The 26,927-nt window shown below is 39.0% G+C and overlaps 1 protein-coding gene and 1 long non-coding RNA gene across 6 annotated transcripts; one reads left to right on the top strand and one right to left on the bottom strand.

Moving 5' to 3' along the window:
* Nucleotides 1-55: 55 nt before the first annotated feature.
* blnk (B cell linker) lies at nt 56-26,227 on the bottom strand. 5 transcript variants are annotated; one of them, XM_076974435.1, is made up of 25 exons: nt 26,087-26,226; nt 25,734-25,796; nt 16,084-16,130; nt 8,666-8,731; nt 8,016-8,072; nt 6,740-6,786; nt 6,523-6,557; nt 6,260-6,377; nt 5,482-5,588; nt 5,162-5,225; nt 4,593-4,646; nt 4,086-4,108; nt 3,867-3,886; nt 3,425-3,481; nt 3,207-3,237; nt 2,997-3,039; nt 2,652-2,715; nt 2,517-2,544; nt 2,411-2,438; nt 2,009-2,084; nt 1,869-1,900; nt 1,684-1,745; nt 1,290-1,373; nt 686-841; nt 56-558 (listed from the first exon to the last, which is right to left on the bottom strand). In XM_076974435.1, the coding sequence occupies exons 1-25, from the start codon at nt 26,153-26,155 to the stop codon at nt 442-444; spliced, it is 1,548 nt and encodes a 515-aa protein (XP_076830550.1). In that variant the 5' UTR covers nt 26,156-26,226; the 3' UTR covers nt 56-441. The 5 variants fall into 5 exon arrangements, with proteins under 5 accessions (XP_076830550.1, XP_076830548.1, XP_076830549.1 ...); XM_076974433.1 differs by having other exon boundaries at nt 2,411-2,544; nt 26,087-26,227; XM_076974434.1 differs by lacking the exon at nt 8,016-8,072 and having other exon boundaries at nt 2,411-2,544; nt 26,087-26,227.
* LOC143476303 (uncharacterized) lies at nt 24,355-26,182 on the top strand. The gene is made up of 3 exons (XR_013121263.1): nt 24,355-24,568; nt 25,737-25,798; nt 25,954-26,182. It is a non-coding gene; the product is annotated as an uncharacterized LOC143476303 (long non-coding RNA).
* Nucleotides 26,228-26,927: the final 700 nt, after the last annotated feature.

Here is a 26,927-nt window from a genome sequence, read left to right as displayed (position 1 = left end):
TGTGTGTTATATGTGTAGAATACACACTGCAAAGACAAACCTCACAAAGAGCAAATCGTCTGAATACAGTTTAATGGGCTGCGAGTGCTGCATTTTTACATGGTAATTTTCTAGCTAACTAGAAATGCAGAATTATTCAAACAGAATGTCATTGGCATTATGTCATAAATGGCATTACAAAAACAAGCTGGCAGAAAAAGTTAAGTTGAGCAAAATGAACACATTACATATTTACAATGTTTCATCCAACTATCAAATTATTTCCATGGTCTATATTGTTACATGTCTGGATAAATAATGGAAAAGCAGATAAGAAACCTAACATGTCATTAAAATGATTCTTTTAAGAGAATCATCAGTATAGTGATTGTAAGTCATTCAAGGACATGATGGAGAATTCTGACAGATGGACGTGTTCAGTTATACCACTCCAGTGAGCTCTCATGGTGTCAGTGCATGCTTCAGTCTAGTAGAGTCCTTAGTGAGACTTTGAGTGTCCACCAAGACAAGAGCATTCCTTTGATGATTCTCAATGATCTCAGAAACACTTTTAAATCGCTAAAGGGTAGAAATGGAGAGATTTCAGTAAATTACCTATAACAATTGCTTTCTGCAATACAGTTTTACTACTTTCTGAATCTATAATCTGCCACAGATTGAGCTAGTTAACTTCTTCCTGCCTCACCTCCTCTCCGCTTTTCTGTTTGCCCAAGGCGTACTGCTTTGTTTCAGGAACGTATCGTATTGGGATGTTATACACTCTGCTATTGTAGAAAACCACCAAGGTGAATGGCTGAAGGGCATCCACGCCTGAGCTCTTCCTCACCAAGTAAGAGCCGTCCTGGGGGAAGAGGAGACAGTTGGTGCCAAGGGAGAATGAAATGACCTTTGCACTCTACCTTTTAAGTATGCCATGTTTTAAGTATTCCTCTGTCCCTCAGCAGACATGTTGGAACCATAAAGGTGCTGATGGGTTATACCATCACCCAAAACCATGGCACTACCTCATGTATGACACAATCACTGCTACTTTGGGAACAGTCTTACCATGCAAATGATGGTAGCAGATGTACTGTGTTCAGAAACTGACCAGTGATAAATGGTAGTGAACGACTTGGTTTGTCCACACCAACAGACGGGCTACGGTATGCAATACTGCCTAAAGTGGTCAGTGAGTGACGTTATCAGGTAAATGTTTCTAATAAACTGGCTGGTGAGGGCAGTACAATTGTTCAATTTGATAATTAGCTGAAGTGGCTAATGGTCAGTGTGGTGTTGGTCTGACATGCCATAGCTGATCGGATCAGGGTGTCCTCTGCTGTCTTGCGGTCAGAAGTGCTGGTATACCAGGGCTTGTTAAATACACCAGCCTCCTGAAAATTGACAATATGTACATTGACAATATGTACATGTGTCATTTACAGTAGGGTGCCTATTATGATATCAGTTAATATAATAGATTGAACTTGCAATGAATATATTGCAAGTAAATAACACATCTATAATTAGTTCAAGGTACAATTAGTACAGTACAATAGCTGATTAATTCGGAGTACCCTAGAGATTTGGGAGAAATGCTGAAATATAGTGAATAACAACACTTACAAAAATAGACAAAACTATGTGCATTAGAACAGACCAACTCAAAGAAAGTGTTATTGATAGACGCAGCATGGTGATCACCTCCTCATGCGTTGTAGATCCACCGTCCTCCTGAGACAAGCTTCCTTTCTCTGCTGTGGACTCTGTTCCAACAGGCAAGCCATTACAAAAACAAGCCACAAAAATCAACCGCCTGAAAGCTCTGAGCCAGATCGGGGGTGTGTGCATACATGTGTGTAATGAATCCTATTTTTAGGACCACTCACTCAGGCCGGGGGCATCACGAGGCAGGGGCATCCTGTTGATGGCAAATTACATTTACAGTCTACAGTGTTTAACTTCATCGTTTGTCCTGGATATGTGTTTGGTTTTTATCATTGTGCTTTATTTTACTGTGGTCACCTACTTGATGCGATAGAATCCTTTGGTGGCTTGGCTGGGCCCGGGGCTTGCTGAATCTTGAGCTACATTCGTTGGTGCCACTGCAGTGCATCAGAAGCAACATTAAAATGTAATATATGTTTCCTTAAATAGATGCTGTTCTAACTTATATACATGGAAATGAAATTAATATTTTGCATTAAAATTATTTCCATGTTTGTTTCAGTTTAACTTCCTAAAAAAATGATGAGGTGAATACTGATTATTGTACATAACATGTCAGCACATAATTTTGCCATTATGAATACAGCCATTTTTAGCATGCTTTGAGTCAGGAATATAGTATTTGCAAGACAAAACATTTATAACCATTTTTAGAAAGTTCACCATTACTGACATATTTTTCCATGAATGTAGTGAGAATTACCTTCAAAGCTTTTTCCTGAAATTTTTTTCTGGAAAATGAAAAACATAATTGTAAAACTTAAAACTAAAGTAGTTAGAGAGCTTAAAAAAATTGAACATTTACATACCTGAAGAAGTTGAAATTTGGGATTCTTCCTAACAAACATGCAACAAAATACACAAATTCCAGAAGAGTGATTAATGTTTGTGACACTACCACTATATTTACTGCAGTTATCCCTCATCATAAGTGCAGGACCTACAGGTCCCGTGGCAGCGGTGTAGGTCTGACGTCTTCCACAGGCTTCTCTGGATTTTCATTTAGACCTAACAAAGGAAGGTGAGATGTTAGATCACAGTAAAACATAACACACATGAACTGAGGTGGTGTTCAAACACCAGCAATCAATTACATTAATCTATAGGTCCATTTAGTCTGCTAAAACATTCACCATATGTGCATGTGATTTTAGTTAGTTGATTGTGGCTTGAGAAATTAACCTAGTCTGGAGTTATTTCATATCTTCATAATTTACACAAACCCTTTTGTTCATAACATGTCTGTATTTTCAAAACTATCCAATTACAGGATGTCATTAAGAACTCACACTCATCATTACAAACTTCATAGTCTTCCTCTGCCTCTGGGTCCTGTGTAATGAGATAACAATGAACAACATTTATCATTTTGTGACTAACGTTCTGTATTCGGTTTCTTATAACTTATAGTCTTATGACTCGCACAAAGACATATCGAGCCTTCTTTGTGTTTTCATCTTATGCATTTTAATAATTTTTAAATAATCTGTAATACTTACTGGGCAGGCGACTGGCTTCCTAAGATTTGTTCTGTGAGGTTAAAAGATAACAGACACTGTACTGTTTGTTTTGGTACATATTACCAATTCCCTGATTAGATCCCACACATCCTCTGAAACCTCTGACTATACGCACATATTCCTAATTTATTCACTTATCAACCCTTCTATAAGTACCCACAATTCAGATATGATCCTCAGCATTAAAAGTGCAATACCTGGGACTAGGCTTAGGGGGCAGCCTTAGAGGTGGGGGTTGCAGCTTAGCGTTGCCCCTGTGGACCAGAAACAGGAAGTTATGAATAAAACAGGTGTCACAACAAGGAACAAGGTGACTTTCATTAGATCTTCATATTGCATTATTTGTGGCCTTTGGTATATTAATGAAACCATGTTACACACTGCTGAACACACAAATACATTAATACTGAAGTATAAGAGAGTAAATAACATTAAATAAATCAGTAAATAGAGTATAGTAGAGTAAATAATGTATTCAATAAACAAGTAAATAAAAATAAGTAAATAATTTCAGTGTAGATTTAAACAGAGGTGTACTGATAAGTATGGATTGCATACTCTCTTTATGAAACAAACTTGCATTACAAAGTAGTATGAGTATAGAGTTGTGTGATATAAGCTAAAGAATCATAGCCATACCTACTACCTGGAGAATCCTCCTTTAAAACAAAGAGAAACAGCTTTTCAGAGCACATAACATGGACCATTACAGTTTATACGGACAGTCACCAATACAAAATATTGACAATAAAAGCATGGAAATTGTAAACTAAATGAAAGTGAACTTAATATTAAATTGCAATTAATGTAGCTTGCTAAGGTAATATGAAACTGAGAAGATAAGATAACTCAAACCACCTTATCGGGAACCTCATAGACATCTAGGAAACAATTGAAAAAGAAACAGTAGTTGTAATTCCATGTTGTATTTTGTAATGTAATGGCCATTATAATATGTACCCCATAAGAATTTGAAAGAATCTGTTTTGGTTCTGTAGTCAAGTGTGTTGGATTTGAAATCCAATTAATTGAAGGATGTTTTGGAGGGAACCCAAGTAACTGGATGATATAAATAATAATAATAATATTTACACATTTAGCACTTAGCTACTAATAACTGCTTCAACTCAGTCAACCATAGACACAGTTGACTAAGAAACAAGCAACCATCTGCCTGATCACTTTTATTTCATTTATTCTTTTTTTCATGTTCATACTAAACATACAAGTAAATACAGTATTTTATCTCATGATTGCTAGTTCTACTAGTGATATTTTCAGTTAATAACATTCTCAGAAGATGTGAGACCAAAGAGATCTGAATTGTGCTCCATGTAAATCAAAACAGGAAGCTAAACAGCGCACCTGGACTGTGTGAACGCCTCGGAGAGTGTTTGTTTCTATGGTTTCCTTTGTGATCTATGGAGAGAAAAAGAAACATTATCTCAAAGTTCAACGATGCTCTTAAAATGCCAGATGCATGTTTTGCTTGTTTGTATTATATTTATTTTACACTTATGAATACAGTGTATCTTATGGCCCAATGCCAGCTAGAAAGGTTCTGTTGTTCGGTTCTGGTCAGCGATGAGAATTATGAATAAGGGTTTTTAAAAGGACGCTCACTTATGACAATGCCGTGTCATTGAGGAAATCCCCATAAAAAACAACAAATGTCAAAAAGATTTGCTGCTTCCAGATCTGTTGTAAAACCCCTCTCCCATGCAGAAGTCATGGGGTTTGGATATGGTGACCAAGACAACAATGTCATGTGATTTATAAACAAATATGAACTGAGATATAAATATATATTTTCTTTCTGTTCTTGTCAGATGTACGTCACTATTTAAGGTGGCTTAGATACAACGTAGAGCAGATTTTAACAGAGATCTACAAAAGGCCTGTGTTTTGTTTTTTAAACATCTTATCTGCATGACCTTTGCCAGAAGGGTCAATATAATTATCTTCATCCATGTTGTCTTCTGGATCAACATAATCTTCCTGCAAACAGAAATGGAGCTGTTAGATTTTTAAAAGCACCATACTAGCAATTTATAGTACACATGTATTTATATTTTAAATGTGCTATACAAATAAATGTTACACCACATCAAAGTCAAGAAATTGTTTATGGATTAAAATTGTTTTAATTCAAAGTGAATAAATATTTAATGATAATTAAATATAAAGCCTGCTGTCCTGACAACTCAATAAGCTCAGCTGTTATTTTAAAGTAAATTGAATCACCTTTACTTACATCATTTTTTATTGGTCGCTCTGGAATTTGCTTCTCTTGGATTGATGATTTGATTGGCCGTAGAATCCTTTTCGGTTTAGTTTGAGTCTGTCGTCCAGGACACGAGTCTGGACAAGAGAAACAATGCCAAGCACAGGAAATTCGTGTATTCAAGTCAGTAATGTCCTAGTTTTAATGTCACATCAGAATGCGCTGACCTCAGCTTACACCATGTCTGTGTGGCATTTTCCACCTGCAGTTTTCAGTGAAGTAAAATAGAGATTACCCAAGTACAAGTCCAACTCCGTGGTAAATGAAGCAGAACATCTTTATTATCTCAGTATTCACCCTCATGGTGTTTTTTTTTCTTTTTCCTTTCAAAATGTTTTCAGCTTAATTTAAATTCAAGCACCTAAATAAAATATTTTGTTTTATTCATACATAATTATGTGTACATCTCTATTTTTATATATACATTTTTTATAATAATATATATTTTTTATTATATATTTTTTATATATAACTTAAGCATCCTAAATATAAACTGTTCTGTTCACTATGTACTGTAAAATATATAATTTCTAAAATGACATAAATAAGTTGTATTGTCATTTGTTTTCTTTGGTGGGTCTTGGTGAATACGCACTATACCAAACATACATAAACAGAACAGTGTTTTTTATTTAGTGGTAAGGTTTTGTTTCTGTTAAAATGGTTTTATGACTTTAATTCACTTTCCATCTGTGGGAGTCATCCTGGGTAGCACAGGTTTAGATGAAGACTGTTTGAGGTCACTTACCGAGGTATTCCCCTGCGGAGTAGTTCATAGATTGGGTGGGAGCAAAGACTCTTTCACATGGGGGAGGCTCATAGCTGTCATCATGGTCGCCTTGTGGATCTTCATATACATCACTGTCCTGCAGTGACACATTTAGCTCATCTGTCATTACAACATCTTCTGTAATGTACAAATCTGTGTCTAATGTAATCCAACACTGTGGTTATTGTGGCTACATTATTCACTTCTGAAGAAAGAATGAAAGAATGTAAGGTGAAACTCACAAACTCGGACCCAGACCACTGCTCTTGGTCATCTCCTTGGAATAACGAAAACAAGATCAATGTTTATTGCTCTTTCATAAAATTACTTGATTATGACTGTTGAATCCATCAATATTAGTCGGAATATGCTATGGTTAGTACATCTATTATTTATTTTTGAGAGCATTCAAAACCAGTATGTCTGTTCAAGGTAAAAGGTGAAACGTTGATAACTTGCCATGATAGTCTCTTGCAGGCACTTTTGGAGGCCCCTTGCTTTTAATTCTGAAACAGAGTTATAAGTTAACAGTGCGTCACTGCAGTAGTAGAGCATGTGGATTTAAAGATGTCCTGTCACAGGTGTGCCTACTGAGTATGAACATTTATGGGTGAGAAAGGCCTTTGGTTCTTTGAAGGACACTGTGGGGTGTGTTGATGCTTCTGTTACTGATGCCTCACCATGGCCTTAAGTTGGAAAAGTCTTTTTTTTCATTCTTAATACTTTTTTGGCAACCTGCTCGCTTTAAAATAGGCTCTCCTGTTTGGTGTAAAACTGAAAGCCGATGTGAAAGGGCACATATAAATAGGATTAGCCACTTCTGCCTATTTGTTTGCGAAACTGAGGCTCATGTAAATATTTTTGCTGTTATTTCGTTTTTTATAGATATATGTGTCTACTTTGCATATTAACCACAGAAAAATATTTAAGAGATAAGGAATAAAAATGTGTTTGATCAGAAACTGAAATTTGTTCTATAGATTATAGTTATTTCCTTATTTTAGTCTCTGCATAGGTCTTGCTTTGTGAAGTACTAAGTCAGACTAATAAAAATATATATGTAACCAAAGAGAAATGTTAAACTGAACAGTCTAACTTGAGTCAAAGCTGTTTATGGAAGAATGGAGTGATAGGCAATAAATGATATGTGAACAAAACATAGGTATGCCACACCATTTAGTATTTTGAGATTATAAATTTATTAAAAATGTGTTGAAGTGGAAATAACGAATTTGTGTTGGCTGCACAGATGGCAGATCTCTGTTCTCAGTGGTAAGACCACAGTATCATCTGCAAATAGCCAAGGTAGAAAGGAGTCTGTCTTTTCCTGTCTGGGAAAAGCCCAAACCAAATTAACCTGAACCAGCAAATGTTAGAACACTGTAAAAGACATGATGATGTCACATCCTAAAGAGGAATAAATGATCATCCTCCTTCCTCAGAAGGCCAAAGATATGTAAAAAACACACATGTAAAAGCTATGTAGATTGCTCCATGCCCTGGTCGTAAGTTTAACTTTTCAGAACATATTGTACAAGTTGCCTTGTTCAAATTCCTGTGAATTCAGACTTTCCACAAACATAAACTGACAGGACACATGACTGATGTACAAAGCATATGTTGATGGCCTGTAGTCAGTGGTAAAAGTAAATCAGGCGTTAAAATGCTAAACATGCATTATTAGCAGATTAATTAGTACTTCTGCTGAACTTGCAGCCCAAGGGCTTTGTCATACCGGTCCAATGTATTTCTGCCAGATTTAAGAATATTAGCTGTTTGTTCAGTCTGAAACCTGAAAATAAAATTAAAAAACACTTAATTACTTAACAGGTTGTTATATGTAGTTTCCTAGTTTAGTATTTTGCAGAAACATAGCCTGAAGCAGAGGTCTCATTCAACTCAACTAACAAGACATACACTTATATCAGACTAGCAGATATCAGACTAGTCTGTTTTACACCACAACAGTAATGGCAGTTTAAACTGCAAGGAGTGATTAAAAAACCATTAGCGGTATTGTTGACAAGAATAGCTGATGGTAACTGATAACTGATGGTAATCACTGATATTGTTGATGAGAACATAGCATGTACTTTATAGACACACATGCACACGCACACGCATTTGTAACCACCCTTCACACAAGTTTTCCACCATATACATCTAAATGGTCTGCTGCCACTGTTTGTACATTTATGCTTCCTGTTAGGACTAAGCAGAGAGAGGAACTGAGAGCCACACACTGCAGATGTGTCTCACCCTTTTTACAGCATTATTTCTGTTTGCGTTTTATACTAGCACATGGGATTTTTTCATGGAATGAATTTCTTCTTTAAATTACTCATTACACTCATTGTATATGTTGCAAAAGGATTTGAAACCCACCTTTTCAATCGATTGAAAATACTGTCATCATTCTTCTTGATGTCCTGGACCATTTTTTGTAGCTGCCTGAAAATTATACATAGAACAAAATAAAATTGGACAACAAATGTCCTTCAGCACTGGTAGTGTGGGACTGAATGGAAACTTTCAAGCATATCACAATAGAATTACTGTTTTCTCTTCGAGTGATTGGTTGGATTTGAACCAGCATTAAGTGCCATTGCTGAAAAATGTTTAAAGTTTGAAAATGTGCTGAAAATCTTTTTGAAACATTTTGAAAATATGGAGATGTTTTAGGCTAAGCAAGTGTGTACTGATACTTCACAAATGTGATACCATTTCACAAAGCTCAAAGCTCAAATACTTGGCAGACAGCTATTTACAGACTTTACATAACACTAAATTGTGAGTCCATCACTTTCTACATGCAGCAATCTGCTGATTATGTGGGTGTGAACACCACAGGACAGTGACTCATGGCTCCTGAGTGTCAGAAGCCTTCTGTGCATTACGTGGGTGAGTATGTGTGTGTATGTGTGTCAGTGGGAGTGGAGCCATAGGTGAACGACTAAGAAAAATGAGACGTATAATCAACAATGATAACAGAATGCACAGTGAGAGAAACATTCAACCAGCCAAAATAACCAGCCAAAAGCACTGATGCTACGAAAGTATAAGCACGTTAACAGAAGTGTATTACTATGGCATCTCTCTATCTTTATCTACACTTGCCCAACAAGTACCGGTAGTAGGTCTCTCTCCCTTTACTATAAACATTCATTTAGGATATTTAAAGTGAATAGTTCATGTACATTTGTTCTTTTTCCAAATGAACAACATACTTGGTTTAATGTCTTATTTAAGATTAAAGTTATTAAACTCAAGCTACAATGTACCAATCTAAAATAAAGAACTTTTTGCAGAGACAATTTTAATATAATATGTAATATAGTGCTCATAAGATTAAACACTTCTAGGAAAAGGAAAGATTTCTTACCGAAGTTTCACACTAGCAGGGGCAGTTATCTTGCTTAAAGTCTCCATGCTGGAAGTGTGAGTGAGGATGGGTGTAAGCTGAGCCTGACTGAGATCTCGCAAACATTTGGCACAGAGCCAAGGTTTAGACACATGACACTTGTGGTTAGTCTTTCCTTTTTGGTTTGGTTTTCAAAAAAAAAAAAAATGTAAAGGTGGACTATATATGATTTTAGAATAATAATAGAATTATGACTTTAGAATTTGGAATCAGGACTTTTTGCACGTTAACAAAATTATATTAATTCTGTACTTGTTTAGCTCATATGTGACAGCGGTAGTGAGAGTTTGAGACGTGAGTGTGGATGCAGAATCTTTATTCTCCATAGTAGAAGAATGCACACAACAGAGATCAAAATGAAATAAGAGTGAAATGCTGGCAATAAGGCTCTTGGTGCGTTGATGTCAAATTGCTGTATGCTTTCCGGCGAGGTAAACGTCACTTTGTTGACACAGCAGAGAATGGTGTAAGGACCAGTGCACTTTGGGGTCAGCTTGCCTGTGAACTCCTCCCAGCTGTCCTTTGTGTCAACTCAGACCTTGTCTTTGGGCTGGTAGCATGGAGTCTATCCTTGTCTTTGGTTGGCTTTCCTTTTGAATACACCAGTGGCCAATCGCAGCTAACAGTGATGCCCAATATGTTGACCCCGTGTCTGGACAGCAGGCTAGTCTGATATTGGGGGTTCGAGAGGTACAGTGGAGACTGGAATCCTAGTACACACTGAGTTTGGGTGAGCCCCAAGCTCATATGGCAGAGAGAGTTTTGGGAATACACTGCCAGGGGGAGGAAAACACACCAGGTTTCTGGGTGCTTCTGACAGTAGACTGAAGAGATAGGAGGGGGGTGAGCATGAACATCTTTGAGAATTGGTGAACAATGACAAAGGTGACAGAGTTTGTGTTGGAGGCTGGGAGATCTACCATGAAACCAGTGGTTGCGTGAGACCAGGGATCGTATGGTGTAAGAAGGGGGCACAGCTCACCAGCTGGACAGGCTCACGGTGTTTTTGCTGCACGCACACAAGGCACCATGTCTCATGATGTTCCTGTGCATTGCCAGCCACCAGTAGTGCTGTCAGGAGCTGGGCTGCTCATGTTGAACTAGGATGCCCTGAGTCCAGAGAGGTATGGCCAGGTGATGGTAGCGGTATGAAACTGTGGAGGAATGTAGAGCTGGTTCAGTGAGTAATGAGAGTGAGGTCTTGGTCCAAGTCCCAGCATACAGTTCCCACAAAGCAGGAAGGAGGTAGGATTGGCTCTTGGCTGGTAGGATGAGCTTTGTTGATGTATTGCTGGGACAGCGTTCTTCAATTCGTTCATGGTCTTCAATTTGGTCTGTATGTGACTTAGAAAAACCTGGCAGAAAAACACCGACCACCAAGCCTGCTTGGAGTTCAGATATTTAGTGGTTTGGAAGTGCTCCAAATTTGGTGTAGTTGATCATCACAGTCAAGGGGTGACCTCTCTTGATCCAGAGCATCCACATTCATGGTTAGTCGATCTCCAAAACCCCCCAAAAACACTGCAGTTTGTGGGTGTGTTCAGGGTCATCTGGTCAGTGCTTCCTGCTTTGCAGTCTTTATGTGCATGGAGCCCTCCCTGATCATTTAACCCAGGAAGCTTACCTTGCGGAGATGAATCTCACAATATAAAGCTATTGCACATGAGAGTACAAAGGACTTGTTGCACATCATGCACATGTTGGTCATAGAGGATGAACCAAGATGTCATTCATATAGGCAGTGATGCATTTACCCAAGACCGTAAGCCTGAAATACATAAGGTGTTGTGGCTATGCTGTATGGAAGAATCAGATAGTAATAATGATATGAGGCAGGCCTAAAGGTTGTCTTCCATTTCCAGATTATACTCACTGCATATGTCTTGCTTTGTGAAGTACTGCCCCCCTAGCTCTAGAGCTGTCATAAACCCTGTGCCCACAGAATCTCCTTTCAGTGCACCCACACAAAGAGGGGATGGCAGAATCTGTAGTTTCTTGGAGAGACACCGGCCCATCAAGTTAACAGGTTCCCTGGAGTCAGTAAGCACTGACACAAGGGAAAAGCGACCTCTATGCTCAACCATCATCGGTTCAGAAAACATCGCAGTGATGGGTGTGCTACTGTCTCCCCTGTTTTGCTCTGGACTCTGGCTCCACCCAGCTGCATGGGACCTTCGGGAGCTGCAGCCATTCTCACTGGTGAGGTGCACAGCCTCCAAGGGCATCCCCCATGAAGGCATGGCAAGGCTGGACCGCATAATCTAGCATAACATGGATGATGGAAGACCACCTTGAGTTCTTGAAGTCAGGGTAGACTCTCAGGTTAGTCTGTCAGCAGTGGCAAGGATCCAGACACCAGTGCAGTTTCCTAAGCTTTAAGCTCTTCCAGGAAGTCTGGAGATGATAAACACCACCTTCACGTGGATGGGCAAACAAGGTTGATGGGAGAAGTGCAGCTCACAGTAGTCAATGAAACCCTTGCACTCCAGGGCCCCAAGTTAAGCATCAGGAAAAGCAATAATGCAGCGCATGTCCGCTACTACCAAAGGGCTTGCAAGCAAGGTGCTCAGACCCAGAGACCATCCATGCAGAGGATGAGATCAATCAATCAATCAGTCAATCAATCATCAGTTATTTATATAGCACCTTACACAACCAAAGTTGACCAAAGCGCTGTACACAATGTAATCAAAAATAAACTAGTATGGTATTAAAGATTTAGTCCGTGTGCAGTTGGTAAAGCTACCATTTGCAAATAATTTGATGTTGAAAGCCATCCTAAATAAGTACGTTTTAAGTTTGGCTTTAAATATTGGTAGATGTTCATTCACAAACCAGAGCTCTCCAAACTTCTAATCTCTTGCAGGTGTTGTCAAAGGGTGGCCACCAGCACTTTGGCCCAGGCTGGGCTGATTGCTGTACTCCCCCTGTGTGGCTGCGCATTCTGTGATGGTAGCAGTGAGGGAGCGTGACATGAGTATCACTTCTCTGTTTTCTCTCAAAGGTTCTTGAACATGCAGTCTACAATAAATGAGTCTTCCTTGTCCAGTTCCAGCTTTACAATCCTAGTCAGACAGGCTACAGACTGGCACATTCAACAGAAATGGCCCTCATAACAGTGACAGAGAAACTTAATGTTGCCAAAGTTGCCAAACTGTCTTGATTCCTTTGGACCTTTTGCAGCCTCAGCATTCTCCACTTTGTTCTCTCCAGCCTCTGCATGATTGGATCCACATGAAAATGGCTTCATACAATCAGGAATGATTGCTGATACAATCAGGAAATGTGGAAAGGATCCCATTCAATTCATTTTCCACTGGAGTCCCACAAGGCTCAGTCCTAGGCCAACTTGTCTTTGCATACTTGCTCTCTGGGTAATATTTTCTCTTGACTTCTCTTACCACTGCTGGTGACATCCAGCTAATTCTTTACTTCCCTCCATCTGACACTCACGGTTCCTGGCATAGTTCAGCATGCTTGACTGACGTTGCTTCATGGGTGATAGCACACCACTTGAAGCTCAACACCAGCAAAATAAGGTTCTATACATCCCAGGAACTCTTGATTCTCACCATGACCTGCTCACGATCTGAAGCTGCACATAGCTTTGGTATAACATTTGACAACCAGTTGCCATTCTCAACTATTGTTTTAATCTTTATCCAGTTTAGTGGGTTTCTCATTGTAAAATTTGTAAAGGGTTCAGCCCTTTCTCTCACAGGAAGCTACCCAGGCGCTTACGTTGTCTTGTCATCTCAAAGCTAAATTACTGCAACTTTCTATTCACTGGTCTTCCTCTATGGGCTATCTGATCTCTATAACTGATCCAGAGTGCAGCAGCACGACTAGTCCTCAATCTTCCAAAGGTCATATGTCACACCCGCATAGATTTAAAACCCTAATGTTCACCGACAAAACTATAAATGGACAAGCCCCTGATGACAATGATGATGATAATCTAAGCCTGGTTCAGAAAATCAAGTACAGCTCGGCTTAAGACACCAAGCTTCAAGTCTCACAGAAGTCAAGCTTCGAGATTATTCTGTGTCGTGGTTTTGGATAAGAGTGACTGCTAAACCTCAAAAATGTAAATGTAAAATTTAATTGTAAACACTGGCATAAACAGTATCCACATTTTGGTTTATATAGTACCAGAGTGTATGCTGTGAGTAATGACAGTGCTTTCAAGTTAAGTTGGTGTGGTAATTTTGTAGAAAGAACTTGTTAGCCTAGCAAACATTCATGTGGTTTATGTGACAGAGAATTGTGAGAAAATACTGTGAAATTGGTGTAGTAGTTTATTAGCTTGCTGGTTTTGGCCTATTTTACTGCCAATGAATTGACACACTATTAAAAAAGATTATTCTTCAAGGGTTCTTTAGTAAAGAAAATGGTTCTGTTTAGAATCACTTGAAAGCAGCATTATTATGTACAGTATACACTCTGGAACATTTAAATTCTCTACTAAGGACAGGAAATTGTGACTGAAATAATCAACTAGAGGTGTGGTTCTAAGGAGCTGAGTGTGTGAGAGTCTGAAAGCGCGGTTTAGCTCTGCAGTTAGGCCCTTCTTGAGTGTCAGAACAGTGATGGATTTTGTGCAAATTCAGGCATAATAAAATGGCAAAATTTGTTGGAAGAAAACCGTCAATCATTTCAGTTTATATATCAAGCATTTTGTTTTTTTCTGTTAACCTTTTCAGACACCGTCACGTCTGGCTCCTCCCCCCTCTACTAGCTGTCATTCTCTGTCATCCTGTTTCGTGTGTGAGTGTTTTCCCTGCATCTCTGCCCCGCCTTCATTTGTAACCCTGCCCCTTGATTATTGTGCCCACCTGTAGCTAGATCTACCTGCATGTTTACTCCTGCTTTACTCCGGTTGCTCTGTATTTTCTGTATATGGTTGTTGGTATGTTGGTGAGTTGCCTGTTGGTATTTGCTTAATTTTCTTGCTCACGTATACTTTCTGTTTGTTTCTAGTTTTCCCATGTTGTATTTGCTACTATGGTTTGTTAGTTAATCCCGGTCATTTGTTCCCCGTCCTCGTTGTGTTCTTTGTATTGAGATTTACTGTAGCAGTGTGCGTCCGTCGTAATTTGTTGGTATTTCTGTTGCCCATTGTGTTTCACCAATTCACCTTCTCTTCTTTGTTGGTTAAAGCTGTGTGTGTTTTCCTATGCCTGGTTTATTGTGTTTGGTTAATTGTTTAGTTTAAATAATAAACCCTTCAACTCTTGCACTTGCATCTCGCCTGCCAGTTCAAACGTAAGACACCCTCTCATCACAGCTATGTACTCTTAGAATGAACTAAAACAAAACTGAAATAACAATAGAAATAATTTCATTTCAAAGCTATAATATTTCTCCTCTCTATTACACAATAAAAAATACATTGACTGTACGAAATGGCCTACATGCTGTATAATGTACTCGGTATACTGTGTACTGGACACAGGACCACATAGTAGTATGCAGTTTACTATCCAGTATGTGACAAAAGCATGTCATACTATGATGTCACATGAAGATACGAAAGTTTTGCCAACTCGGGAAAGATTTGCAACCACCATTGAGTGGCAGGATGTATTACACCACAAGTATAGCTCCTACTGTGTTGTTGCATAATGTAATTTGGTCGCACACAGCATACTGATTTGGGGCCTAATTAGTAGATGAGTATGTAGTACGCTATTTTGAACACAGCCATTTTGAGTGGCATTTGTAGCATCTGCGTTCTTACTGACAAGCCTGTTTACTGAGGTTGCGCAATAAGCTTTATGGCTTTGTAAGAGGAAGATACAACACATGCTTGTAACATGGAGAAGTCGTGGTTTGAAAATAATTCAAGAATGAATGAATAATTAAAATGAATCATTCTAAAGGCATTTTAAATAAATTCAAAATTACAATTTATTGTATATAATATATAAAATGTATATTTTATGTATTTGTATAATAAAAAACACTGCCAATGGTCACATTCCTTGAACAGAACATTGTTCCAGTATTCCTGTAAAATCGAACAAAAGCCAGACATACTAATTAAAACAGAAGTGTGTGTGAGAGACTACTGCACCAGCTTCTTGGTGGCTCAAGAAGAAGACGTGCTTACAACCAGTGAAGAGGAAGTCTCAAGAGTTATACTGCACTTGTCTTGTCAATACTGGATAGGATGATTTTAATCATTCTAGTTCTTCTGGTATTTAGAACTTAGAAATGCAGATCAATTACTATATGGGTGTGTTTGTGCGTCTGTGCCTGTGTGTATGCATGCATGCTCCAGCGTAATGAGAGAAATCGCACAAAATGCATGATAGTCTTTGTTTTGGCTCATTGTGTTTGCTAACATATAGAAAGCAATAAGGATTGGTGAATATCTTACGGTCGGTGGATGAGACTGAACTTGGTTAGATCGTTGTCAGAGAGGTTCTGTGAAAAGAGACAGGAGAGATTAAACAGGCAAGCACAAGAACATAGACGTTGGAACATAGATTTGCAAAATGAACCCCCACCACTGAACTGAAAGTACAGTTGTATTAGCAACTGTCAACACTAGATGGAGATATTTCTCAGTTTTAAAAACACTGAGCAAAAACGTGGCGGTTCATGTGGTCCAAGAAAATTATGTAAGTACCAGATTTGGAATACATTTCAACTCAATTAGCCCCCCAAATAGTTCACTTTTTAAAAACCAACCTCAGTTCCCCATATAACCTTAGAATTATAAAACATTATAATTTCAGACCATGGTGATGCTTAATAAATTATCATCGATCTCGTTAAAGTGAATAAAATGTAATCCCGAGGTGAAAAAAGGCCATAAAAATTAAAATCTGGTACCATCATGCTCCACAATTGGTTATCATTTATTCCTGTAGGTCTGAGACCTTCCTCATGCTGTTAATGTTTTCTTTAATCACATTATCCTCAGTGGCAGAATGCCTCATCCTGCCCCTAAGTAATCCTCTGTCCTGAAGATACTTATTCTAGCCTATTGTACCAGGCCAGATTCTAATGTTTAGATGCTTTCAGATACACTGATCAGGTCCTTCAGCTATGGCGGAAATGTCGTTGCACAGGTATGTAGATCTCCAAGCATGGAGCAGCAATAGACTTTGGACTATCATTCCAGTCCCTCTGGGTAATGCTGTATTTCAAAGTGTAATATTTCCTTAGACAGCTTTCATTTGTCCTGACGTTTACAAAAATTGAAGGACACACACACACACACACACACACACTCACACACACACACACACACACACACACACACACACACACACACACACACACACACACACACACACACACACACAGAGTAACCATTTTCCTCTTAAATTATCATTCATTTTTGTTTTTTAGATATTTCATCTAAATTAGGAATTGTAAGGAATATCTTAAGGAATAAGGTACCAACAGGCATCTTCAAATGTCCTCCAGTGTCAGCCAAAGGGCTTGACACCCAAATGAGCTCTGGATGCGATTGGTAAAGTGGCAGTTGGGTCTTATTTTGATGGAGTCATTGCAATAGCTAAGTCTTTATTGAATGAGTTTAGCCAGAACTTGGACTCAATGATGCAGTGGTTTTGCACCTTTTCATCCTCCCTCTCTCTCGTTACACACAGACAGAGAGCATGGCAAATCTTCCACACCTGACTAAAAATCAAGCTTAGCCTTTTGACACAGAATACAAAATCAAATATATCACCCTGGTGCCTGCTTGAATGCTGCACAGCAGAGTGAATAATTTATGTGGAGTTTCTCCAGGAGCTCTGAGTGAGACACGAGGCACCTCCATGCCCTGGAAGTCTAGTCGCATATTAAAGAGGAGAACTCGCCCATAAGCAGCGTGCCGGAGATCCTACAGCCCCACGCTGGGCGCGCAGTCTGGTTCAGCAACAGGCACCAAAGGCATCAGAAACTTAGCTGAAGAGATCAGAGTGAAAGATCGACCAAGAGCAATGACTTTGACCTAGCATCCCTGCTAAAAGAAACCCTGGCCAGGAAGGGCACGAGAAATCCCACTGGGGAAAATGTGGGGAGGAAAATCCTAGCATGTTTCCCCCATTTTTTCCACTCCGCATCCTGTATGTGTGGTTGTGATGTCTTACTTCACCTCAGCACCATATGCTGGGCGTGGCACCATGGACTCAGTAATATAGCAATACTACGCAACTCTGTTAGGGGGTTTCATATTTCAGTTGGTTTTTGCAAATGGCCTGGCTCCAAATGAGTCCGTAAGGATTCACTTTCTGCCTACACTCACCTAGTCCCAGCAAATGTTATTATCTACTGACTCATTTGCTAGGCACCCCAGAACAGGAGCAGATGGTTAAATGCATAAACAGCACTTGAATATGCAAACTCATTAATCGCAAACTTTGAGCACCCACTCCATTTGACAGTAAGGATACGATTAGAGAACACATAGGGATAATTTTCTACTCCTCATCACTGATGTGTTGTTGAGAATTCTTTAACTTTTGACCATTGTCTCAGTTTATTTCAAGCTGTGTCTTTGACCATTATTACCAGTTATAAAGCTAATGTGTACAGTGTTAGCTGCACAAATGCAATATGAGACATACACACAGCTCCACTGAACTCCAGTATGCTCAGCCACTCTGATGCGTATATAAGGGTAAATATGATGGGAGGGAAAATATAAAAAATTCAGAAATGGAGGGATTTCAACACAATAAGTGAACACCCAATGTTGGTCTGACTTTATAATTTCTGATTTAGGTGTGCTTGTATTATTACACAAACTTCATTCACATATCAAAGGTAACCTGCTGAAAATTTTATTACCCTGATCTATATACCTTAAAGTGTTAAGTTGGACCTTAGTTTGGAATAAAGCGACTAGGATAATCAGAAAACTGTACATGTAACATGTAAACTATGATAGGTAAGCTGCTTGAGATTAAAATGATCTGTGATTATTACTTCAGAAACTCCAAGGGAAATGGGGGCAGGGCAAGTGTTAGGTATGAGTTATGCAGCAGAAGATCTCAGACACATTCCTACTGCTGCACTGCACATGTACAATCAGGTCATACGTTTTTGCACCAAGTCAGAAAGGGCCGTTTTCCAAATGCCTAGTTTTGATTACAGATAATCCAATAATACTTGAGGTTTAACAGTTGACCATCCCTTTACTGTCATGTAATGAGATTCAAAAATAAATGAGGACCTCAGATTTTGATGCACACTAAACACCTTGTACTCAAAGAAAATTTATGCCTGCTTGTAAGTCTAGATAGAAATTCAAGGTCTGAGGATCTGTGTAACTGCAATCACAGCTACACAGCATAAATGTAGAGAAGCTGTGGGACACAGGTAAATCTTCCCAGCAGAAGCTGTCCTGTCACAGGCCCTCAACAGCAAACCAGAAATGCGTAAGCCTCACACAGTAAGGGACAAAATCACCAATTCAAACAGTAAGCCGCAAAATCATTAATCTCTAACAGTGAGGCATGAAAGCACCGGTCTTAAACAGTGAGGCACAAAATCAACAGAAGGCCCAGAGGGAAGAACCAGGGATCTGCAGATCTCCCTCACCTCAGGCATATATGGCCTGGGCTCATGTTTCCACTTTCAGAAAAACTGCTCTCTGCTGAGTACAACATGGACCCTTGCTTGACATTTACAGTGTTCAATGGATAATCAATCATTTTGGAGCTTTTGGGGTGACAAGGCCATGCTGTGTGTGCCAGAAAACAAAGTTTAACAGGATAAAATGTAGCAAGTCACCACTGAACAAAAAGGAAAGATGTATAAAGTAAGCAAAGCTGGTCTACACTGTTAGTGCAGGAAATAAATTAGTGGTAAACGTCTACACTAAACAGAGGGGAGTGCATTGATTAATAAAAAGTTAAAGCATGCCAAAAAATATTTTCCGTTAGTTGATCATTTTAGAAGCATTTATCTAATGCATTTTAGATGGATACTTTATGTGTTCCCTTGGGGAAATTGGATTGCTGCACAATCACAAAGCATTTCATCACAACCTGACAGGGTCACCAACAGACAAACTTACACACATACCCATGCATCATCACAAGTCACCAATGACAGACCCATAGGCAGGCCATACCAGCTGAAATTTCAGTACATTTGAAATAAAATTAAGTATTTTTTTCACTTCTAGGCAGAAGCTGAACTGCAGTTAGATGAAGACAAGAAAGTCCTCCCACATGAGGAAAAATAGATTTTTAATGGCATAAAAATCTGTGCAGAATCTCTCTATACCCACAACAAAGAGTTCAGTGAAAACTCAGTAATGAAACAGCTCAAAAAGACCTGGAAGAGGGTGTCATCCAGAATTCTTCAATGATGTATTGAGCGATTAATCAGAAATGACAGGTGCAATCAGGTCTTACCCAGACACAAGGAAAAGTAGGAAATTTCTGTTTCACATTTAGTTTGGGGTGTTATATAACTTTAAGTACGCTAATTAATCTAGACTAGTTAAAATGTTTCTGGTGGACATTCACAAAAACTTTGCAAGCTTTGAAGCTTTTTCAGATAGTTCAGATAGTTCCAGATCCTGACTTGAGGTATGTAAGTCAGGGAGACCTATGTATATAAGTGCATTTACATTTCACACTCTGTGAGTTTGTCACATAGACTGTACACTGGACAACAGCAGATGAAAACTGCCACGACAGGTCTGACGCTCAGACAGCAAACTTTCATTTCAAATTACACGATGCAAACGTAAGTTGGTGTTTGAACATAAATTGTGCGTGAGAAATCGGAAGTGTGGCGTGAGAGCGTGTGAAGACGGTCAAATGCGTGTGTCTCACGCTCAATCCGTGAGAGAGGCAACCCTGTCCAGGCCTACAAGATCTGTCATTACCAGACAGACCTACGACATGCAGAGAGATCTCAAGAGGATTCAGACCTTTGCTCATGCCAGTATCTCCTTTTCAAGTTCTCAGTGGAAGTAACATTTGCAAAATCATCTTACTTACAGAGGACAAATAGAATCATCAGCGTCTGATCCATGCAAGCTCTTCAGTATTTTCTCTCTTCCTCCCCTCCCTATAATCTCACCTCTCTTACCTCAGAGGATTTCATCATGTTCTTTGAAGAGAGTATCTGCCATTGCTTTTCCTGTTTCCTCTCACTAGTACTTAAACCTCTACATTTAAATCTCTGGCTTGGTTGTCTCCAAGTTGGAAAGATTCCATTCCTTCCACATTGTTTCAGTCTCAATAGTCCTGCTTCCATTCATCACCTCCAGCAGCTTCTTATCCTCAGGACTCATGCCTTCTAAGGTACCAATTCTGAAGTAGTCCACTCTTAATAGCTCTGACATCAGCTACTACAGACCGTTATCATTCCTCTCCTCCCTCTTGAAAAATATTGAATGAGCACTCTGTAATCATTTGTATCTCACCCAGTACCAGCTCCGAGATTCCAACCAGTCTGACACTGGTGCATTTCACAGATAGGCCCGTGATAGCAGCCTCAAGTTGCCAGAACAGCTGAACTGTCATTTGTTCTGATTCTTGTTCATCTTTCTCCAGCCTTTGACACAAGATTTTCCTATCCATTTTCTTCAACCTCAGAATCACTGCATTTGCATGGATATGGTTCCAGTCCTATCTGGAGGTGTGGTAGTATCAAGTAACATGGAGAGGATACACATACACTCCATGTAGATCCTCCACTGTTTCCCCTAAGGGCTCAGTGCTGGGTCCTCTTCTCTTTATCTCCTTACACTCACTCTCTTGGTTTCTCCTAGCACTGCTATGCTGGCACAACTAATCCTTTTCTTCTTACCTTCTGGGTATCCAGTCACATTTCAGTGTGCCTGGGCTGACATTTCTTTGTGAATGATGAATCATCACTTGAAACTGAACCCCAGCAAGACTAGTTTCTGCACATACCAGGAATTACTGATCTTCACTATGATCTCGCTATCTTCTTCTAGAATTCCATGATCACTCCATCTGAAATTGCAAGCAGCCTTGGTGTTCCTTTTGATGACCATTTATTGCTCTCAACTCATGTTTCAAACCTGCCTTGGTCATGCAGGTTTCTCCACTATAACTTGCAAAGGCTTCAATCTTTTCTGACAGGACCTTTTCCAGGACCTTGTTCAGTCTCTTGCCCTCTCAAGGCTTGACTACTGCAACTTGCTGATTCTCCTCTATGGGCTATGGGCATTCTCTAGGGCAGGGGTGGCCAACCTGCGGCTCTTTGCCTGGTTTCATGCGGCTCCCCAGCCGGTCCACGGGCTCACCTGCACAAACGGGGCGACACACTGCTACATTTGCGTGGTGCGCGGTTAGTTTACAAGCCTAGCGAGCCGCTAATACTTTTAAAACCGGCGTAGTGGAAAACACGCATTTGACTGTCTTCACAGCTAATAATTTGCACTCGCCACCTCCACCTCCCCCCCCCCCCCCCCCCCCCCCCCCGCTCAACAGATTACACTCGCCCATGTACGATGTGGCTCTTTGCCGTAACACAGTAAGAAAAGTGGCTCTTGGTCTATGACGGGTTGGCCACCCCTGCTCTAGGGGTTCATAGGCATTGAAATTTATGGTAATCTGGGATGTTGTGATAGGCTACTGTCACTTCACCTCTTTTTAGTCACACAAGTTTGTTGGCTAAAAACAGCATGATGTGCTGATGTTTCAAAGAACCGTTATGTCTGTTATCCTCTGGCTCTATGCTTTTAGGTGTGTTGCCAATATACTGGAGTCCATGCTAGCACATTACATATCCCTAATTTACATACTTTAGTACTGTATTTGAAAATGCCTAATAATGTATCTTCTGTTTCTGTTGACGTACATTTACTCTCAGCAGCTTGCTGATGTTGCTGAGCTTCGACCCATCTCAGTTGTTGTAGCCCCTCCCGTACCTCTGACCACTCCTGCTGTAGCCCCTCCCATAACTCTGACCTCTCCTGCTGTAGCTCCAAATGGGTTGTGGACACACCTACGCTCATTAAATCCAGACTAAGCATTCTAGGAATCCAGAATAGACTAATATTGCTTACTTGTTCTTATTATTTCATTATTTATTGTTTATATAGTTCTTGTTGTGGTGTTTGGTGTCAGCCAGATGAGGATGGGTCTCCCCTTTGAGTCTCGGTTCCTCGTAACGTTTCTTCCTTATCTCCATGCCTCCCTAATCATGGTTTCCTTCAGTGTTTCTTCCTCATCCTCACATTCATGTCACTAGCAATTGCTCAGTGGAGGCATGGAACAGGACTGCTTTCTGACTATTTCTACAAGGGCTTATTTGAATAAGTCTAACTTTGCATCACATTACTATGTTTGTTGAGCTCCAGTATCCTCTTATGGTTCAAAAACACCAGTAACATTTAGTATAATTGGAAACCCTAAAAACAAATTCATTTTGTAACTCACTTTCTTTCCAGGTGTCAGCACTGTCTCCTATGGTATTCTAACCTATTAGAACTAGGTGGATGTTGAAGCACTTTTCTAAGTCATGCTGGATAAATGGATCTGCTATATGTTGTAAACGTAATGTTAATATACCTGACTAGCTATAGCATAGGTGAGGTTTCAAATGTTACAACAAAGTATCATGACAGCATGATATATGTTTTATTAACCAAAAACCAAAACTTTATTTAGGGAAATCACTGTACACACAAGCTTGTGTCTTCATTCGGTATAAAAAGATCTAATTGAGTATACATAAATAAAAAGAAAAGTTTTGCACATTTGTTATGCTTGTGATTAACGTGAATGAAACCAAGATGCCCTGACACCTAAGACACAGAATAATGTGGATTAACACTTCCTGATTTCATATTAAGTAAGCAAAACCATTTTCTATTCTCAGGTGCGTGCAAGTGGCTGAACTGTAGAAATGGGAAGCTGGTTTAGGCCTAAACTATAAGACTCAAACTTTGTTACATATAGCTATACATAAATATATAGAAGGCGTTAACATAGTTATATAGTAACATAACATACATTATTTATAAAAAAATAAGTTTCCATGTAAAAGAATAACATTCATACTTTGATATGTGGGGGGAACAGTGTATATATATATATATATATATATATATATATATATATATATATATATATATATATATATATATATATATATATATGGGTGCCACTTTCAAACAGATATTTTTACAATATTGTAAAAACAATATTGCAACTTCATAGTTAATAAGCTAAGAAACTTTTTTTAATTAGTATGCTTTCTTTGTTAATGCCACCCATAATAACATTGAAATCTTTGTTTAATAACATGCCTGCTTTTAGAGGCTTTGATGAATGCTTCATTACCCTATGTTCATTTTGACTAAGGCTACAGAGAACAATAAACAGAAGAAGTGTCATTGCTGGTTGTATTGTATACAACCAAAGAATTAAGAGGCTGCAACCATTCCTGGTTGTAGAGGGAACCAGGAGAAGACAGCTTTCGTGGTTCCTAAAGCCATCAAGCTTAACTTCTGACTAGATGAACAGTGACATTGACTCTAAAACAGAAACTTGCTACCTTCAGCTTCATACCAGAGGGCCACATACAAGATTTTTTCTTCATTGAACGTGTTCATATTTTTTTGTGAATTCTTAATTTGAACTGTTTAGTTTATATACAATGAACGTGAGGGAACTCCGCTGACGTTTTACGCACGTTTACGTCTTGTGAACGCCGCATGACGCTTCCAAAAACAGCCCAACATGTCCATTACTAGCGTAAAAGACTTAATGATGACTACAAGAAATCATTACGAACCACGATACAACAACCGCAAAGTTCACAGCTGAATGAAGCTCACATCATTTTGTAAAGGACCTGCTGTCTTCGATTCCCAACAAGAAGTGGACAGGCTTGCACTGGATTACATTGTGGGTGACCTGCAGTATTTTAAATAATGAACGCGAACTAGTTAATTTCATTAGTATAAACTGAACTTTGAACTAGTTTCTTTTAATTAATGTGAGCTAGCAATATATACAAATACAATATATACTGAATGTTTTCTAGGACGTACTCTGATAAGAAGACTAAAGTGAATGAATGAAACCAAGCATGTTATAATACTGCTTTCAGGGAAATAACACCTCGTTTCACATTGCTGTAAATAAGCGAAACACTGCATTCTTTGATGGACTTGTGTGCCTGACCAATAGACTAACCAGCCTATTTACTTTGAAATAATCTTAAAGAATGACGTAGCAAATTAGACAAGGATGTGACAAAATTCTGTACTAACGTGTAAAATTCCATGTTTTACACATTTCCTATCATAGGAAGTGAGTTAAATGTTTCATCATATCCTTTTTCATGTTTCTTATACTATTGTAAATCTAGCTGCCCATAGTTTCCTCTAGATTTAATTTCAACGAGTAAACCTGTTTATCTTGTTTTACAAGAACATACAGGGAACTGAGGTGGTAGGCTAGTAAGCCTGACTAGTGCTTACAAAGTTAATCAACCACCAGGAAAAAAGGAACAAAAAAGTGTCAAACCTTTTGTGTTTTCATTACAGTGACAACACTGCCCAGAAGATAGCCTACTTGAATATGTTTTTATCTACTCATTTAAAATGATTTTGAGCAAGGTTTTGCCATTTTCAGTAAAACATGATTACACCCCATGGAGGTGTCCTTGATGAGAAATTTGGAGGAATTTGTGGAGGAATTTGTCTTTTAGAATATTGTGGCTTGTTAGTCAGGATGGATAATGTCACTGCAGTGGAACTTTGAAAAGTCAAATCATGCTCCTTCTTCTCAATGCCATAGTGAAGCTGTACTTGGTACAATGACACTGAATCGTGTTTACATTTTTGCATAATTGAAAAACTGCTTAATGGGTTCACTCAAAGATATGAACGTTGCTAACATTAACTGAAATGGTATAAGCTACTGCCACTTTGGAATTCCAATACATTGGAATATTTGTAACATATTAAGAATATTCGGAATGTATCAGATCTATGCATATTGAATGTAATGAAAACAACATAGATGACTGATTTTTCATCAGAAATTGTCTCTATATACCACCTACCAGAAACCATCGCCCATCGATCTGCATTCTCTGCACTGTTGAGGCACACTCTCTCATCTTGTTCTGTGAGTAATACATACACCGTCACACTTCTGTATAAACCACACACATCATTATAAAAGCAGACTGTACACATCTTGAGCTCATTACACAGATTATTTACCGATGAAACTGAAATAATCTTTGCTTTTTCCTGCCCATCTCTCTTGCTGTTTTGAAGATGATTTTGCACTTTCAAGACATTGTTTAAAAAAAAAAAAGATTCTACCCCACCTTTGCCTCTGAACACCACTTCTAATGATTTCTGAAAGGTTCATGTGAAGGCCCGCTGGACTGGGCTTCTATGTGCTTACCTGAGAGAGGTAGCCGGCTACCTGTGCAGGACTCCACTCCTCAACCTGATCTCGGGTCGGCAGGCTCATCTTACTCCCGGCTCCCCCCTACACAAACTGAACTGCTTTGAGAGGAACTAAGGAACTGACAGAGGTGTTATGTCACGACTCGGTTTCACATAATGCTGGAAGTTCCTCCTCCGATGGCCACTCTGACCCTCTCTTTCATATCTCATACAGTAACGCATGTTGATTACAAGTGGCATATCTCGTCAGCTGACTGCAATTTGCCTGTTACTGTAATAACACTTGGCTAGAGCAGTGAAATCTTTCTGAAAAGCAGCATTTCCAGTGTTTTTTTAATGTGGGAATGAACAGAATGGTAACTTTTAGAAGCCTGAATGATGTGAGAAAGAGAAGTGAAAGGCCTGGCGTGTCTGTGAACATTCATTTAAAGCTTGGTGCAGAAGCATGCTCAAAAAAGTACAATAGACCATCAGAGCCCAGGGGGCTAAAATATACCTAATTTTTAATGTCTAATTCTTTAACTGTCAGGTCTATTTTTGTCCTTTCATTTTGTAATATAGCTGGTCAGTGTTTAATTTGTAAAAGATGAGGTAATGGCTAGTTGCATAGTGAGGCAATGCACATGATATCACTGTTGAAGAGCTTCACTGTGGTTACCTGTATATAGAATGCCACAGAAACACAACAACATCCAAAATACAACAGAGCTGCCATGTGATTGATTGTACAAATAGATTCAGGAAGCATTCTGAGATATCTTTTTACAGAATGGAGAAACACTAAAGAACACAATGACCACATTTTCCACATTTTTCAAATAAAAGTAATAAAATAC

The sequence above is a fragment of the Brachyhypopomus gauderio genome, chromosome 15 (assembly GCF_052324685.1).
Source record: "Brachyhypopomus gauderio isolate BG-103 chromosome 15, BGAUD_0.2, whole genome shotgun sequence".
Classification (NCBI taxonomy): Eukaryota; Metazoa; Chordata; class Actinopteri; order Gymnotiformes; family Hypopomidae; genus Brachyhypopomus; species Brachyhypopomus gauderio.
Note: the sequence above shows the minus strand (reverse complement) of the source record. Positions and strands in the feature narration are given on the sequence as shown.